Below are 17,810 nucleotides of genomic sequence, written 5' to 3' on the forward strand. Positions count from 1 at the left end.
TAGCTCTATTTTTAATTTTCTGAGGCACCTCCACACTGTTTTCCAAAGTGGCTGTACCAACTTGCATTCCCATCAAGAGTGTAAGAGGGTTCCCCTTTTTCCACAATTTCTCCAACATTTGTTGTTTCTTGCCTTGTCCATTTTTGCCATTCTAACTGGTGTAAGGTGGTATCTCAGTGTGGTTTTGATTTGAATTTCCCTGATGGCTAATGATGATGACCATTTTTTCATGTGTCTGTTAGCCATTCGTATGTCTTCTTTGGACAAGTGTCCGTTCATGTCTTCTGCCCATTTTTTGACTTGATTATTTGTTTTTTGGGTGTTGAGTTTGAGAAGTTCTTTATAGATCATGGATACCAGCCCTTTATCTGTAGTGTCATTTGCAAATATCTTCTCCCATTCTGTGGGTTGCCTCTTTGTTTTGTTGACTGTTTCCTTTGCTGTGCAGAAGCTTTTTATCTTGATGAAGTCCCAAAAGTTCATTTTTGCTTTTGTTTCACTAGCCTTTGGAGATGTATCTTGAAAGAAGTTGCTGTGGCCGATGTTGAAGAGGTTACTGCCTATGTTCTCCTCTAGGATTTTGATGGATTCCTGTCTCACATTGAGGTCTTTCATCCATTTTGAGTTTATCTTTGTGTATGGTCTTAGAGAATGGTCAAGTTTCATTCTTCTGCATGTAGCTGTCCAATTTTCCCAGCACCATTTATTGAAGAGACTGTCCTTTTTTCCTTTGCATATTTTTTCCTGCTTTGTCGAAGATTATTTGACCATAGAGTTAAGGGCCCATATCTGGGCTCTCTATTCTGTTCCATTGGTCTATATGTCTGTTTTTGTGCGAGTACCATGCTGTCTTGTGATCACTGCTGTGTAATATAGCTTGAAATCGGGCAACATGATGCCCCCAGCTTTGTTTTTCTTTTTTCAACATTTCCTTGGCAATTCAGGGTCTTTTCTGATTCCATACAAATTTTAGGATTGTTTGTTCCAGCACTTTGAAAAATGTCTTTGGAATTTTGATCGGGACGGCATTGAAGGTATAGATTGCTCTGGGTAGCATAGACATTTTAACAATGTTTATTCTTCCAATCCATGAGCATGGAATGTTTTTCCATTTTTTTGTGTCTTCTTCAATTTCTTTCATGAGTGTTCTGTAGTTCCTAGAGTATAGACCCTTAACCTCTTTGGTTAGGTTTATTCTGAGGGTCTTATGGGTTTTGGTGCTATTGTAAATGGAATCGTTTCTCTAATTTCTCTTTCTACAGTTGCATTGTTAGTGTATAAGAAAGCAACTGATTTCTGTGCATTGATTTTGTATCCTGCCACATTACTGAATTGCTGTATGAGTTCTAGTTAATTTGGGGGTGGAGTCTTTTGGGTTTTCCACATAAAGTATCATGTCATCTGCGAAAGGAGAGAGTTTGACTTCTTCTTTACCAATTTGAATACCTTTTATTTCTTTTTGTTGTCTGATTGCTGTTGCTAGGACTTCTAGTACTATGTTGAACAATAGTGGCGAGAGTGAGGCCTCCAGTGTTTCTGATGAGAAGCTGTCTTACTGTTTTCCTGTATGTCATATGTCTTTTTTTCTTCTGCTTTTAAAGTTTTGTTTCTTTATCTTTGTTTATCAGCAGTTGCACTATGTTTCTAGGTGTGGTTTTCTTTGTATTTATGCTGCTTGGGGTTCACTTATTTCCCTGGATCTGTGGATTACTGGCTCATATTGTTGTTTCCTTTTATCAAATTTAGAAATCTTTTGGCCAGTATTTCTCCAAATATTTTTTTCTGCCCCTTTCCCTCTCTGTCCTTTTCTGAGACTACATTTACACTTATGCTAGACTTCTTAATCCTTAGTACAGGTCATTCCAGGCTCTGTTCATTTTTTTTCAAAACTTTTTCTTTCTATGCTTCAATTTGGATAATTTCTTCAGTTTGGATAGTTGAGAGCCAGTGTCTGGTAATTCCTGGAAAATCTGAACATTAACATCTTCCCAAAAGCACAGATACCCTACTAATGATTGTGGGCTATTTGGGGAAAGGTTTAGAGACATATTAGTCAAGAAGACAGAAATCACAAGATATTATAACAGAAAGAATCTAGTATTGGGTATTGATGGACTGAAAAAGCAAAAAGGGAGCACTGCAGTAGCCCAGAGGTGATAACTGTACAGAGCAGCTACCACCCTTAGGGCAAGTGAAAAAGAGGGGTCAAGGTTGGACTATAAGCTGTCCGAAGCTCAGAGGAATGACCCAGCTGAGCTATAGCTCAGATCCCAGAAAGGATGCTGTTTATCTGGTCCTCCTCCTACTAAGAGGGATATGATGAGGCTGCTGGGGGATGGAGAAGCTCAAGGCTGAGATCAGTTGCTGCTGCTGGAGCAAAGGGATATTGCTTATTGCTGGGGTAACAATGACAGAAACTGCAAACAAATGGAAAGGAGGAAATCCTTTCTCCCCTTCTCCTGTCTTCTAGTCTCCCTCTAATGCCCTTTATTGATGGAACCTAGTGAGACACCAGCCAGTGTAGGAAAAATATAATTTGCAAGGTCTGAGCCATAGCATCACAGAGGTTAGCACAGAAGAGTGAATTTGGAGTTAAAATAACTCAATAACAATAACAATAGCTTAATAACCATATCAACACTTGTTGTGCTAAATTAGTAAAATTGCCCAAATTAGACCCAGATTAATGCTACCTTATATGCTTTTACTGACTTTTATGCCCTTTTGAAAAGAATTTCAAGTTACCATGTTGTATCAATTTTCTGCTATACCGTGATTCCTGTTAGTGTCTTTTTTCAGGGGTAAGGATTACCTTTACTGCAGCTCACACATATATTTGCTACAAAATCATAAACAAGGGCAGTTTTGGAAAAGATCTGTAAAACTGAGGGTAAGTAGACCCTGCCCCAACATTAAGTCTCCCACCATCAGGCACAAAATGGCATGGACCGTCTAGAATCCAATCTTCTCCCTACTTCCATTTCCTATGCATTACCTAAGGTAGCCATAGCAAAGGGAAGAGCAATTTCCTGTTTGAAAGTAGGACAACCACTATGGTCATTGAAAAACCAGCTGTTTTCCTTTGTTCCCTTTTTCTTGCCTCAACTCAGGCTCCCTTACCCAACCTAGTCACCTCTAGTTTCTAATGTAAATAGATGACAAATCAGGGCTTGGTATTAAGCATTTCACCCTATTGTGTCCTTTTCACCAATGAAGATTTTTGAATATTGAAAGATTTTTATTAAACATTTGTAGAACATTGTGCATGAACATTTTTTTAAGGCCACAGAAGTTCCATTGGAAAGGGGTCATTTCCTCAAGTATTATGTTTTTTAGTGATGAAAGTTAACATTATCCTACCACAATTACCTTTTGTTAATAACAGTAGAGACACTGGGTTCATGGTGTTTCACATATTTAATATTTGTTTTTTAACATATTAGACTAGAATAAATTTTCTACATCTGCATATATTAATTTTATGTACCACTCTGTCAGTTATACAACACAAGACATTTACAGGTAAACATTAAAATGGCAGTGTACCTATTAATAACTAAATGTTAACAAGATAATAATCAAGTATTCATTTAATGGGAGAGTCTAAAATTTCCTCATAATCCTGCCTTCTTAAATTCCTCCAATAAAGTTTATAACCAGCAAGGACAAAAACACTAATCATAATGATTACCCCTCCAAAAACATCATAGACACTAGGAAATATGTGTAACACTAGAAGCTGCAAGACCATAGCTACTACAATCTCCAGATGTTGTACTGTGCTGACCAAAGCTGGATGGAATTTGTCCAAAGCATAATAAACTCCTAAGAATGCTGCAGTGGAACAGACGCATATGGCAATGAGATAACTCCAGGTTTCTCCATCTAATGGGATGATGGGTTCTTGAAGAACAAACATAGTAGATATTCCCCAGATTGTCCCAGTCCAACCAAAGGTAAACAGTGCAGTCCACATGCTGATCTTCTCCTTAATAGATCTGTATACTATCATGGAAAGAGCAGTGGTCAGTCCAGCCATCACGGTCATAGTGTACCCAAAGGCTTCTTTCCAGGCATTTAACAAAGAATTGTCTTCATCAACAATGTTGGGGATCATGACAAGACAAACACCTAAGATGCTGCAAACAACTGTAGCCATGTCAACATAAGCCATTTTCTCATCTACAAGTAAAAAAGCCAGAATGGCACTGAAGACTGTGGTTGTGGCTCTCCACATAGTGGTCCCATTGCTGGGAGGAACTATTGAAAATGATGTATAAGCACAGGTGATAGAAATGACATTGCATACGCCATAAAAGAAGAGTCGTAATCTGTATCCACTGGGTCCAAAGGGGGCCTCTTGGTAGTAACATACAACTAACACAGATAAGACCTGCAAGACAGAACGGATAAAAATCAGCTCTAGAGACGGAACTTTAGAACGATCAGAAACAAGCCTAGTGATAAGAGCTACACATCCATGAGCCAAAGCAGATCCAAACAGCACTATCCACATTTTTCTGGATTGAAAAATATTTTTTTCTGCAAAGCTCTGGAATTGTCCAAAATCATTGGTCATTGGGTCTTCTGTTGGCGGAGGTCGAGTATCCATGGTTCCAAAGAAAGTTCTTCCTTTTCTTTTCATTTCACTCAGCAGGCCTTTCTTTGGATTTTCTTCCATAAAATTTCCATAGTCTTCATTGATTTCTTCATATCCATCATCCCCAGGCTGGGGATAATGGGAAGTATACTTCACCATCACCGTGTTGGGATGTATTTTCACCCGTTTTTTAACTGGATATTTTTTGGAGGGAGAAGTATCCATTTCTTCAGATAATCAATTCTATTTAAGAAAAAAAGAAGAGATAAATGTACATATTCAGTTGAAATTTAGTTTTGATTTCTATTACAATCATACGCACCAATTTAATCATAGAAAGTAGAGGTTGTAAAAAACCTGCATTTTTCACTCTCATCTGACACCTGCCCCTACTTCTCCTTCTGCTTATTCTTTGTCTCATTCAGCTGTTACTTATCTTTGCACTACAAACAACTGAAATTTTTCATTCATCTTTTCATTCCTACCTGTTTCCCCACTCATCCAGTAAGAAAAACACAGAAAACAACTTATCTAACAACTTAGATAAAACCTTTCCTTTTCATTGTGTTCCTCTATCTATATTATAAATTTTAAACAGGTAAGTCCAAAGTTTTTTGTATAATCACTTCTGTATAATATCACAGTTAGCTTTATAGTACAAATTACAGTCTTTTTAACATTTATTCTGGACTCCTCATACATATTTAGATATACAGATAGATCAAAATAAGAAAATAAGTAAAATGGATTTAGTGACAGTCATGCATTGTTGGTGTGTACTACCTTTCTGATAAGCAATTGGTCAATATATTTTAGGATTTTAACTGAAACTACCCTTTAATTTAGCAATATCACTTCTAAGATTTTATCCTAAAGATATGATCACTTGTGTGTTTTAAAAAAAGGAAAAAATAATATATTTTTATATATGCCTATATAACATAAAGGAATTATGGAAAGATACAAAATAAACTAATAATTGTTAGGGTGGAACAGGGAACAAGAGTGGAAGAAAACATTTATACTATATACATTTTTGTATTTTTATTTTTGAATCACAATATTGTTCAAAAAATGAAATTACAAACTAAAACAAGATGTTCATCTGTTAAGAAAAAGAGCATACAAAAAAGTGTAGAAAAAATGAGTAAGAGGGTTCACTGTAGCTTACCACAATGACCCTTCATACAATGGAATACTATGCTGTACTAATCCATTAAAAATGACGATGCAGATCTTTATTGACACAAATGTCCATGACATTTTGTTAAGTGGGAAAAAAGCTTGTTGTAAGGATTAAATGAGATAATGCATATAAAGAATTTGCCACAGTACTGGCATATCATGAACTCTCAGTAAAAACAAGAATTCAGCTTCCTTTCTTTCACCTTTCACCTTTCTTGAAACACTGGGTATCTTCTACGTTGTTATTCTTTCTCCAAGACTTGTATTTGTTCACTCAGTTCTCTTTCCTGTTTGTTCTTTTTTTCTAAGAACAATTTCTTCTTTGATTCTTCCCCTCCCCTCTGAAAAAAAAATTTAAAAAAGTAAACCTTTTTTTTTTTGTCCTTATGACATACTTCCTGTCCTTGCCAAAAACTCACCAGTTCCAGGATCTTAAACCATGGTCTAGAAATCAAATCCTATTTAGTTCTTTGACACCATCTGGGTAGCCAACTGTTTCATTCCTCTTTACTCTTTTTTCTTCTAAATGACACTATCTTCAGGTGGAAGAAATCATTTTTAAAAAACACCACCTGTGCCTCCAAGTTCTTCATTTTCCTAACCTGGACCTCCCCCTTGCAGTCCTTCCTACATATTACTATCAAGCTAGTCTGATGTTTTTTTATTCCAATTTGTATCAAATTGTGACTTCAGCTTCAATAATCCCAAATTGAATGTCTTGGTCTCCCAAATAGATTTTCCTTCCCTAACTTAAAGTGATTTTCTCCTCAATACCTCACTGAATTTATGTTTGCAATACCACCATTTCTCCAGTTCCCCAAGTTAGAAACCAAGGAATACTCTGAATTATCCTTTCTGCTGTCACACTTCTATTTGGTCATCAATCTTATTGTTCTTGTCTTTGAAATATTTCTCAGATTTTCCTTCTCCAATTCCATTTTACCTTTGTAATTCTGGATCAGGTTATTGTTAATTCCTATTTAGAATATTTCAATAGCATCCTAACTAGCCCCAATCTTTCTCTCTTAAAGTCCATCTATGTTATACCACTATCACTTTAATCTGTCTTTTAAAGATTCAAAACAAAAAACTTCCCTTAAGCTTCCCCATTTATTTTTTTTCTTCCTTGTCTAACATCTGCAGTAGTTCTAATTTTGTAATCTAATCATTTTTTTAATTGTTTAAAGATTTTATTTATCCATTTCACAGAGGGAGAGAGAGAGAGCGCAAGCAGGTGGAGCGGGAGGGAAAGGGAGTAGCAGGCTCCCCGCTGATCAGGGAGCCCAATGCAGGGCTTGATCCCAGGACCCCGGCATCATGACCTGAGCCAAAGGCAGACACTTAACTGAGTGAGCTACCCAGGCGCCTCTAATCATTTTGTTATTTAGGTGTCTCAACTCAGTGCTGAGTTTCGTCTCTAGTCATTGTACCCAAATTTACTATGTTAAATCTCCTTTCCTTGCTAGTCAGAGTCTTGCTGACATCTCTGTTAGAACCTATAACTTCTGATGTGCTATCCATTGTTAAAATTTTGTCTTATATCCATTCAAAGCTTTCCCATTTCCAATTGCAGGCCAGATTTGTAGCTCCAGGGACATGGATAGGGAGAGGATGTGGTCTGCCATTTTACTCCTCTCGTTCCCTCCCTTTGGAGTCTGTGGGAGGGCGATGTAGTCTGCCTCTGGGACACCTCCTCCATCTCTCTATTCTAGGCTCCAGCTCCCCTGGTGTATTGGCACAGGGAAGAAGGAAAAGGAAAGGGATGCATGTTTTATATTTGCTGTTGTTGCGTGATGGCTTTTTGATGTAGAAACTTGGCTGGGCTGAACTACATTCCCCAGTTATTTAATCAAACATTAATATAGGTGTTGCTGTGGAGGCATTTTGCAGATGTGATAAAAGTCCTCAATCAGAGGCATCTGTGTGGCTCAGTTGGTTAAGCCTCCAACTCTTGATTTCAGCTCAAGTCATGATCTCAGGGTCATGAGATTGAGCCAGCGTCCAGCTCTACACTGGGCATGGAGCCTACTTAAGAGTCTCTCTCCTGCTCCCTCTGCCCCACCCCCCAACCCCCACCACTCACACATGCCCTCTCTCTCTCTAAAAAAAAAAAAAAAAAGTCCCTAATCAGTTGGCTTTAGGTTAATCAAAATAAAGTCTATTCTGTATGGGCCTGACCTGATTGGGTAAGCCCTTTGAAAGAGGGCTTAGGCCTGGGGCGCCAGGGTGGCTCAGTCTTTAAACTCAGGTCATGGTCCCAGGTTCCTGGGATAGAGCCCCGCATCGGGCTCCCTGCTCAGCGGGAAGCCTGCTTCTCCCTCTCCCTCTCCCTCTCCCCCTGCTTCTGTTCCCTCTCTTGCTGTGTCTCTCTCTGTCAAATAAATAAATAAAATCTTAAAAAAATAAAAATAAAAGAGGGCTTAGGCCTTTCTTGAGCTTGGAGATTCCAAACAGTTGATGCCCTTGGAGTTCCAGCCTGCTCATGATCTTCTCCTTACCGCTTGTGGGCAAGAAGCTTCAACCTGTGCTTATGGGGTTCCAACATGCTCTTGATCCTCTCTTCCTGGCTGCCTGCCCTAAATACTTCAGACTCTTTTATCTAGCCCCCACAATTATATTAGCCAATTCCTTGTAATAAATCTCTTACTGGTTCTGGACCTCACTCTGATAACATGTTGGAAATCACTCCTTCATTGTTGTCTTTGTTTCTCTGTTAACTCTGATAGATCACTGATACTCTCTAGGTTGTCGGTATCCAAATGCAGGCTATCTTGGGTAAATTTTGTAGGGCCCCCCTAGTGCATAAATCCCTGATGTGAGAGCACCTCCTGCCATAGGGCTTATGGCCCACAGATTTTTGTTGTTCGGTCCTCTTCCTTGTTGGACAGCTCTCTTGGGCAGGCACCAACAGTATCCACTTGGTCCCAGGAAACTCACATATCCTTACCACTCCAGTGAGTGTACGGACCATTTGCCGCTGCCCCCTTCTCTCCAATTTTATTTCTCTTTGTTCAGGCAAGCAAAGGGCAAATTAAAATGTGTGTCTAAACAGACTTCCAAATGGAGAATGAGAAGGCACACTCAATCATTGCACATAATGATCTGGTAATCTTCACAGCTAGAAGGGGGGACTTGCCTCTCCTTTCTCCCATCAGGAAAAAGCGTAACATTTTTCTTAAACCAACGACCCATAACAGATAATATGATTGCTGTAACAGACTGTATTTTCCAAAGAGAACCACAAATCTAGTATCTCCCATACTTCATGTTTGGGATTTTTTTAAATGTGAATTTAACGTTATTAAATAGAGAGGTGGAGTCTATATTCCCTCACATTAAAAGTAGGTAGGCTTTTGTGACGGTTTCAACCAATAGAGTATGACAGAAGTGACATATTGTGACTTCTGAGGCTAGGTCATAAAAAGTGATGTAGCTATGCCTTCCTAGCTGCAATACTTTTGCTTGGAGCTCTGAGCCAACAGATAAGCAGTCTGACTGCTCTGAGGCTACCAAGGTATGAGGAAGCTCAAACTAGCCCATGTAGAGAAACCACATGGTAGTCCTTATGTAGTCCTGAGACTATATAAAGAGAGAAATTCCCGGCCAACCCCCTCCAACTGCTCCAACTGTAGCCACCCAGCTGACTTCAAGTATATAAGAGACCCTGAGTCAGAATCTCCCCGCCAAGTCCTTCCCAAATTCCTGATCTACAGAAACTACGATAGATAATAAAATAATTGTTGTTTTAAGCTACTCAGCTTTAGAATGATTTGTTACCTACAGTAGATAACTAGAATACCCCACTGTGTTTCCCAGTATTTTAAGGAATGGGAAGGAATAGTGATCTCAGTGATAGTTAAAGTGAAAGGCCTCTTATTTCTGGCCCTAATTGATGGGCTTTAGAAAGTGGAACATTTTGGGGCACCAGGGCGGCTCAGTCAGTTCAATGATCTCTACTGGGGTCTCCATCTCAGGGTCATGAGTTCAAGCCCTGTGTTGGGCTCCACACTGGGCGTGGAGCCTACTTAATAAAAAAGAAAGGAAGGAAGGAGGGAAGGGAAGGGAAGAAGGAGGAAGGGGGGGAAGGAAGGAGGGCAGGAAGGAAAGGAAAGGGAAGGGAAAGGAAGGGGAAAGGAGAAAGGAAAGGAAAGGGGTACATTTTGCCCTTCATTTTAGAATCATGGATGCTCATTCCAAAGTAAGAGAAAAGTTTTATTCTACATCCTGTTAGGCATACATTAGTATATTTAATCCTAGTCCAACTGCATACTTTAAACTATTATTTGCACTGTGCAATTTCTGTTCTTTTCTGTCAATGGATTAGTCTATGACAGATATATTCCAGGTATTTCTAAGCACTATTAATATTATATTGTGCCCCACTGATTCAAAAATAATCTTATACTAAAGAGATACATAAAAATCTTCTTCAGTCTCTCTAGTTTTCATTTAATTTCAGGTTTCATGAATACAGTTCTTAAACAGAACCTGAAATCCTAACTAGTTCTTACATTTTTGCACGTGTAAGTCAATGTATGTTCATTTCAATAAATATTAATTGAGGTACCATAAGCCCAGCACCACGCTAGGCTCTATAAATATGAAGATAAAACAGGCATGGTCCCTGCACTCATAGAGCTCACAAACTATGGAAGAGACAAAGTCAAAATTTAATATTTTAATAAGTTTATAATGCAATCTACATGAAATTCAAGGAGTTGCTCGAGCACATACAAAGGGCATCTAACCCAAACATGGGGGAGTCTTAGCAAGTTTCCAGGTGAAAAGGATACCTGAATTAACTGTATGCATATGTAACAATTTATCAAGTATAGAGGAGAAAAAAATTTTTTTCTAGAGATAATAAATTTAAAAGTCAGGAATGTTGGTTTTGAGTTCTGGCTCTGCCACCAACGAGAGTAATAATCATGTCTATTTTAAGAGTTTTAAATGGTAATTATTGGGATCCTTTGATTCAGCTCTCTTCAAAATCAGTTTGTCTTTTTAATGATTTCACACTTTTAGTATTTTGATATATCCCATGCAAGACCACTGTGCAGTTCAGTGATCACAACTTTCTACCCCCTGTTCAGAGTTGTTCTGACCAATGCACCAATTCTACTTCTTCCTCACAGAGACAAAGAGTCTAAACTAATCTCACGGATCCAAGCTCCTCTAACAAAGATTTATGTGAGAAGGTGCCCTCCAAGGCAGAAGTGTACATTTCAGTTGTGTAGAACAACTCAGCTGAGTAGAGGGAATATGAAACAATAGGACCAGAGGACCAGCCTGCCTGGCTACAAATGTACCAACCTGAAATGCTCAACACAAATGGATTAAAAGGACACATAATTTGGTGTCTGCTTGAACAATGGGGACAATTCAGTGTGGCAAGCCTGAAAACAATATTTTTGTCCAAAAGAGGCACTGTTTCCTAAGCTACATTCTACAACACGAAGCCCATGATCAATTCTCTCCTAAGGCTGAGAAACTTAACACTGACTAGCCTACTGTCTTGGTAGGAATCCATGGGACAATCCCCTCATGATACCTAAAGCAAATGCTACTTGATAGTGAGTTTCTTTCTTTAGTTACCAGAATGATCCCTATAGTGGTGAAAAGTCTTAGCTATAGGGGTGACTGGGTGGCTCAGTCAGTTAGGCATCTGACTTCAGCTCAGGTCATGATCTCGGGGTCCTGGAATTGAGCCCTGCATCAGGCTCCCCACTCATTGGGGAGTCTGCTTGTCCCTCTCCTTCTGCCCCTCCCCCTTCCCACTGGTGCTCTCTCTGTCTCTCTTTCTCAAATAAATAAATAAAATCTTTTTTTAAAAAAAGTCTTAGCTATAAATCTGGCTACTACAATTTGATTATAATATAGTGGTTTAAATGTAAGTACTAACGTGATAATTAAAACTTATAAATAAAATTGGCTTTTAAATAAATATAAAGAACTGATAGGTTACTACCTTATACCCGAGCAGTCTAGCCCTAAGATACCTTATTACCCCAATTTGCTTGGACAGTCTTGTCCCTGAGTGAAAATGAAAAGACTTCACCTAATTGATCACCTAAAAGGGAGGACACAACAACCACCTTTCCAGGATATCATGAGACATCAGGACATGCACAGGGTCTGTACTGTTAAATATACCTCCTGAGACCTGCTGAGAGAAGCCATTCTTCCCTCCAAGTTGATGAAAAGGGGCCCACATTCTAACGCTCCAAAGGCTATCAGCATGATTCTACCCACCTTTAGGCTAAGCCCTGGCTGGCATAACCCTCGACACTCCTCTTTGAATAGGGATTCTTCTTTCTTCCCCACTGCAACTCCTAAAGATCAGGAAGGACTAAAGGCAGCATTTAAGTTTGCTTGTACTTTATTAATATTCTTTGAGCCTGTATCTTTGTGTAAAGGTACACTGCTTTAGAGGAAAAAGAACTTGCTTCTAAACTCTCACCTCTCTAACTAGAAAATCACTTCTTAAGTAAACTAATAGAGTTTGAAAGACAGGAATATTGATAATAAGTGAGAAATAACAGAGTAGAAGGTAAAGGACATGTCCTATCTTGTATCAGGCACACTTAGGAAGTGAAGAATTTATCATGAGGAATTAAATGTTTCCCTTTCTTAGAAGGTGTGATAATATTCATGTTGCATCTAAGTGGCAAATAATCAAAATGAACCAAGTATATAATCAAATCATGAAACTGAACAGTTGATGAAGATAATAAAAGAGGGACTACAGGAAAAGCTAATGGCACTTCAATCAAATACTTAGATTATGTATATATAGGAACCCGTCATAGGCAAATTTGACAGAAAAATAAATAATAAAAGAGGAGACATACAGTCTAGTAGTCTCCTACGGTAAGCCAACTGAATATGATATGACCTCTATAAAAATAAAAAATGAAATTTCAGAGCAAATTCTGGACAGAATCATTCTAAGTCAGATGTATTACTTAGGACATATATACCATATGTAATCGCAGAACTTTCAATAAAAATATCACTCATATTGCATCAGATTATTGCTTGACAAAGAACAGTCCATTTACATCTCTCTTAGGAAAAAAATATAAGGCAAATAATCATTTCCCCTTTTGTAACACTTAGATTAAAGCATTCTTGCAATGAGCTATCAGAAAGAGACTAAGGAGACAAAGAAGACCTTGATTTAGCCAGACATCATGACAATATTTTCAGCACTCTAACAGAAACAATCAGAAATAGGATAAAAAGCAAGAATAGGAAATCAAATAGAATAAAGAAAGGCAAAACTAATAGCTCTAAAATCCAGTGAAAACAGAAGGAAAGATGAAGAAAATAGTAGCAATACCATCAATAGCCGGACATATTGATATTTACATTTTACAGATAATGTGCTAAGCACTAAATATGGGCCAACTCAGCTTTGTGAGGAAGTGAAACCTTAGGAGGCTTAGGAGTAGGGGAGCACTAGGGAGGGGTGGAACATTCAAAATTTGGAGAAAGCCAATTGCCTACCTCACTTTAAACTGACAGAACTTAAAAGGAGATAAAAGAAAGTATTCACTTTAGGAAATTAATTTGATAGACATTATTGAACACACTCTATGTGAAGGGCATCAGGTAGGCAATGTGGAGCAGGTCAGTAGGTTCTATTGTTGAAAAGAATTTCTTCCAGGGGTTGTCTAGAACTTTGTAACACAGTACCCTAAATTAATCTCTCCGCCCTACTTTTCTTTCCTTTCCTCTTCCCAATCCCCTCCCTCTTTCCCTACTTTACCTTCTCAACTTTACTCCCATCCCCCACAGGAGCTCTGACATTCTAGCCCAGGAGTAGCTACCACTTACTCATGCAAATGATCACAAAAAATATTTATTTCATTGCCTTAAACGAAGCATTATCACTGTCAGAATCACATTCTGCTTTCAGAATAGCCAAAACTATTTTCATTTTCCTGAAATCATAAGTTCTCTGACAGGTAATAGGGGTGATGATGACAAAATACCTGTATAGGAAGTAGGAGAAAAATCTCAATCACATGACCACTCCTGCCACTGAGAATCTCACCCTAAAACCTGGCTTCCTGCCATCCAAACTAATTGTACACATTTTCACTCCTCTGGGACTTTTCCCTGTGCCACTTGGTACTCAGCCTCTGCCTCCTCTTGTCATTTAATCTCTTTGTGTATGACAGCATTAAGTTTTAGAAAGTAGTGGTTCCTGGGTGCCTGGGTGGCTCAATTGGTTAAGCGTCCAACTCTTGATTTCAGCTCAGGCTCAGGTCATGATCTCAGGGTTGTGAGATGAGCCCTACATCATGCTCCATGCTGGGTATGAAACCTGCTTGGGATTCTCTCTGTCCCTCTCCCTCTCCCCCCTCCTCCTTTCTTTCTCACTCTCTCTACCCCTCTCTAAAGAAAAAGTAGTGGTTCCTCCAGTATGTGTTTGGTGAGCAGGGGTTGGGAGTAGGGGAGGACAACCTATGTGCCTCAACAGATGAATGAATAAAGAAAATGTGGTATATTCATACAATCAAATATTATTCAGCCATAAAAACAAATGAAGTTCCAATATATACTACAACATGGACAAACCTTGAAGGCATTATGCTAATTAAATAAACCAGACACAAAAGGACAGCTGTTGTATAACTCCACTTAAATGAGGTATTTAGAATAGGCAAATTCATAAAAAGAGGAAATAGATTAGAACTTACCAGGTACTGGGAGGAGAGGAGATGGGAAATTATGCTTAATAGTTATAGAGTTTCTGTTTGGGGTAAGGAAAATGGTTTGGAAATAGTAGTAATGGTTGCACAACATTGTGAATGTAATTAATGGCATTGAATTATACACTTAAACAAGGCTAATATGGTAATTTTTGTGTTATGCATATTTTACCACAAGTTTTAAGTTTTAAAAAGGGGTGGGAGGGGCACCTGGGTGGCTCAGTTGGTTAAGCGACTGCCTTCGGCTCAGGTCATGATCCCGGAGTCCCAGGATCGAGTCCCGCATCGGGCTCCCTGCTGTCAGCAGGGAGTCTGCTTCTCCTCTGACCCTCCCCCCTCTCATGCTCTCTCTCTCTATCTCATTCTCTCTCTCAAATAAATAAATAAAATCTTTAAAAAAATAAATAAAAATAAAAAAGGGTGGGGGGCAGAGTTGTGGTTTCTCCTGCGTGGCTTGGGGGAGAGGGGGAGGCAATGCTAGGCACTGGTATTTTTTAAAACCTCCCTAGTAATCCTAATGTATAATTTTCTTGTGTAAGAACCACCTAACAGATTATCTAAGGGCCCTTCCGGCTTTAAGATTTAACAATTCCATGCACTGCTGCATGACTGAAGAAGACAGAGTAGCACAGAGCTGGAAATTTAAAACAAAACAAAACAAAACAAAATGAATACTGAAGCCAGACTGCCTGGATTTGAATCTTAGCTACAGAACTTATTAAATTTGTGTAACTTCTTTGCCTATTTCCTCTTCTATAAAATTGCGATAATGATAATATTACCTCATAGGGTAGAATGAGACTACTAAATCAGTTAAAACAGGGGTGCCTGGGTGGCTCAGTTGGTTGGGTGTCCGACTCTTGGTTTCAGCTCGGGTCGTGATCTCAGGGTTGTGGGATTGAGCCCCACGTCAGGCTCCATGCTCAGTACCGGGTCTGCTTGAGATTCTCTGCCTTTCCCTCTTCATCTGCCCCTCCCCCTGCTGGCTGTCTCTCTCTCTCTGTCTCTCTCTCTCTCTCAAATAAACAAATAAAATCTTTTAAAATAAATAAATAAATAAATAAATAAATCAGTTAATACACACAAAACATTTCGTATCTGGCATCTAGCAAGTGCTCAATATATTTTAGTTTTTCTTTCACATTATTCTATCTGTCTGGAATGACCTGGTCCTCCCCCTTTTTGTCCTTGTCTCTCTGTTGAGCTCACATTTGTGCTTTAGTGGTGTGCTCAAGCATTACTTCCTCCTTTGCACTCTTCCTTGGCCTCTCCCATCTTTGTGCCCCCACTGTCCCTGAATTCATTTGTTTATATCCTGTCTTTCACACCAGATGGCACACTTCTTGATAGGAGACTTTCTCACCATTTTATCCTCAGCCCCTAACACAGTACCTGGAACATACTGGCACTCAATAAATGTTTGTGGACAGAATATTTCAAAACCAAGAGGGAGACATGGAAAAGAATAGGGAATGATGTTAAGACTACTGACATCCCGGGAATGCCTAGGTGGCTCAGTCGGTTAAGCATCTGCCTTCGGCTCAGGTCATGATCCCAGGGCCCTGGGATCGAGTCCCACATTGGGCTCCCTGCTCAGCAGGGAGCCTGCTTCTCCTTCTGCCTGTCGTTCCATCTGTTTGTGCTCTCACTCGCTCTGACAAATTAATTAATTAATTAAAAAAAAAAAAACTACTGATATCTCAAATAGCAAAAGCAAACTTGAGAAAGAAGAACAAAGTTGGGGGTGTCATGCTCCCTTCCAGCTATAAAATAAGTAAGTCATGAGGATGAAGAATACAGCATAGGGAATATAGTCAATAATATTGTAATAACTTTGTATGGTGACAGATGGTAACTAGATGTGAGGATCAATTTGTAATGTTTAAACTATCAAACCACTATGGTGTACACCTGAAACTAATATGATATTGTATGTCAATTATACTTCAATAAAAAAGAAAAAGAAAAAAGAATACTGACATCTCTATAGGATCTTATAGGCCCAGATAGTATCTCTTAGTATCTCTCTTAGTATCTGCTCAGTCATTGGTAGTCTTAGGTAACTGAAAACCTTGTTTCCCTTGATAATTAAAACTACAGAAATGTTCAGAAGAATTTTCCCTATTTTCTGCCTTTATCCTCTGTTTTAGTGAAACTTCTCCAGAGAAACAGAATCAATAGGATATGCATATACAGGCATACCTCAGAGAAATTGCGGGTTCAGTTCCAGACCACCACAATAAAGCAAATACCGCTATAAAGCAAGTCAAATGAATTTTTTGGTTTCCTGGTGCATATAAAAGTTATGTTTACACTGTACTGTAGTCTATTAAGTATGCAATAGTGTTATGTCTTTAAAAATGTACATTCCATTAATTTTAAAATATTTTATTGTCAAGAAATTCTTATCATCATGTGAGCTTTCAGCAAGTCATAATCTTTTTACTGGTGGAGGGTTTTGTCTCGAAGTTGAGGGCTGCTGATAGATCAGATGGTGGTTGTTGAAGTTTGGGTTGGCTGGGGCAATTTCTTAAAATTAGACAATGAAGTTTGCCACATCGGTTGGCTCTTCCTTTCACAAATGATTTCTCTGTAGCATGTGATGCTGTCTGATAAGCATTTTATCCACAGTAGAACTTCTTTCAAAATTGGAGTCAAGGCGCACTGGGTGGCTCAGTCATTTAAGCGTCTGCCTTCGGCTCAGGTAATGATCACAGGGTCCTGGGATCGAGCCCCACATTAGGCTCCCTGCTCAGTGGGGAGCATGCTTCTCTCCCTCCCTCTGCTGCTCCGCCTACTTGTACTCTTTCTGTCAAATAAATAAATAAAATCTTTTAAAAAAAAAACTTGAAACCCCAAAAAACAAAATTGGAGTCAATCCCCTCAAACCCTGCCACTGTTTTATCAGCTAAGTTTATACAATACTCTAAATCCTTTGTCGCCATTTCAACAATCTTCACAACATCTTCATCAGTAGTAGATGCCATTTCAAGAAACCACTACTTTGCTCATCCTTATAAAGCAACTCCTCATCCATTAGTTTTATCATGAGATTGCAGTAATTCCATCACATCTTTAGGCTCCACTTCTAATTCTAGTTCTCTTGCTATTTCTACACATTTGTAGTTAACTTCCTCCACTGAAGTCTTGAACCCCTCAAAGTCATCCATGGGGGTTAGAATCAACTTCTTCCAAACTCCTGTAAATGTTGTTATTTTAACCCTTTCCCATGAATCACAAATGTTCTTAATGGCATCTAAAATGGCAAATCTCAGGGCACCTGGGTGGCTCAGTTGGTTAAGCAT

At 38.8% G+C, this 17,810-nt stretch overlaps 1 protein-coding gene across 2 annotated transcripts in view; it reads right to left on the reverse strand.

Moving 5' to 3' along the window:
• Positions 1 to 1,470: 1,470 nt before the first annotated feature.
• Positions 1,471 to 17,810, reverse strand: part of SLC35G2 (solute carrier family 35 member G2) — a 40,796-nt gene continuing 24,456 nt past the window's right edge. Inside the window, exons 1-2 of one of the 2 annotated variants that reach the window (XM_032408639.1) lie at positions 5,989 to 6,775; positions 1,471 to 4,843 (exon numbers count right to left, since the gene is read on the reverse strand). In XM_032408639.1, the coding sequence (XP_032264530.1) occupies positions 3,587 to 4,825 (1,239 nt within the window). In that variant the 5' untranslated portion in view covers positions 4,826 to 4,843; positions 5,989 to 6,775 and the 3' untranslated portion in view covers positions 1,471 to 3,586. Of the gene's footprint in view, positions 4,844 to 5,988; positions 6,776 to 17,810 lie in introns of those variants that run through there. The other variant, XM_032408638.1, reaches the window with a different exon arrangement.

Source organism: Phoca vitulina, unplaced genomic scaffold (assembly GCF_004348235.1).
Source record: "Phoca vitulina isolate PV1807 unplaced genomic scaffold, GSC_HSeal_1.0 scaffold10, whole genome shotgun sequence".
Lineage (NCBI taxonomy): Eukaryota > Metazoa > Chordata > Mammalia > Carnivora > Phocidae > Phoca > Phoca vitulina.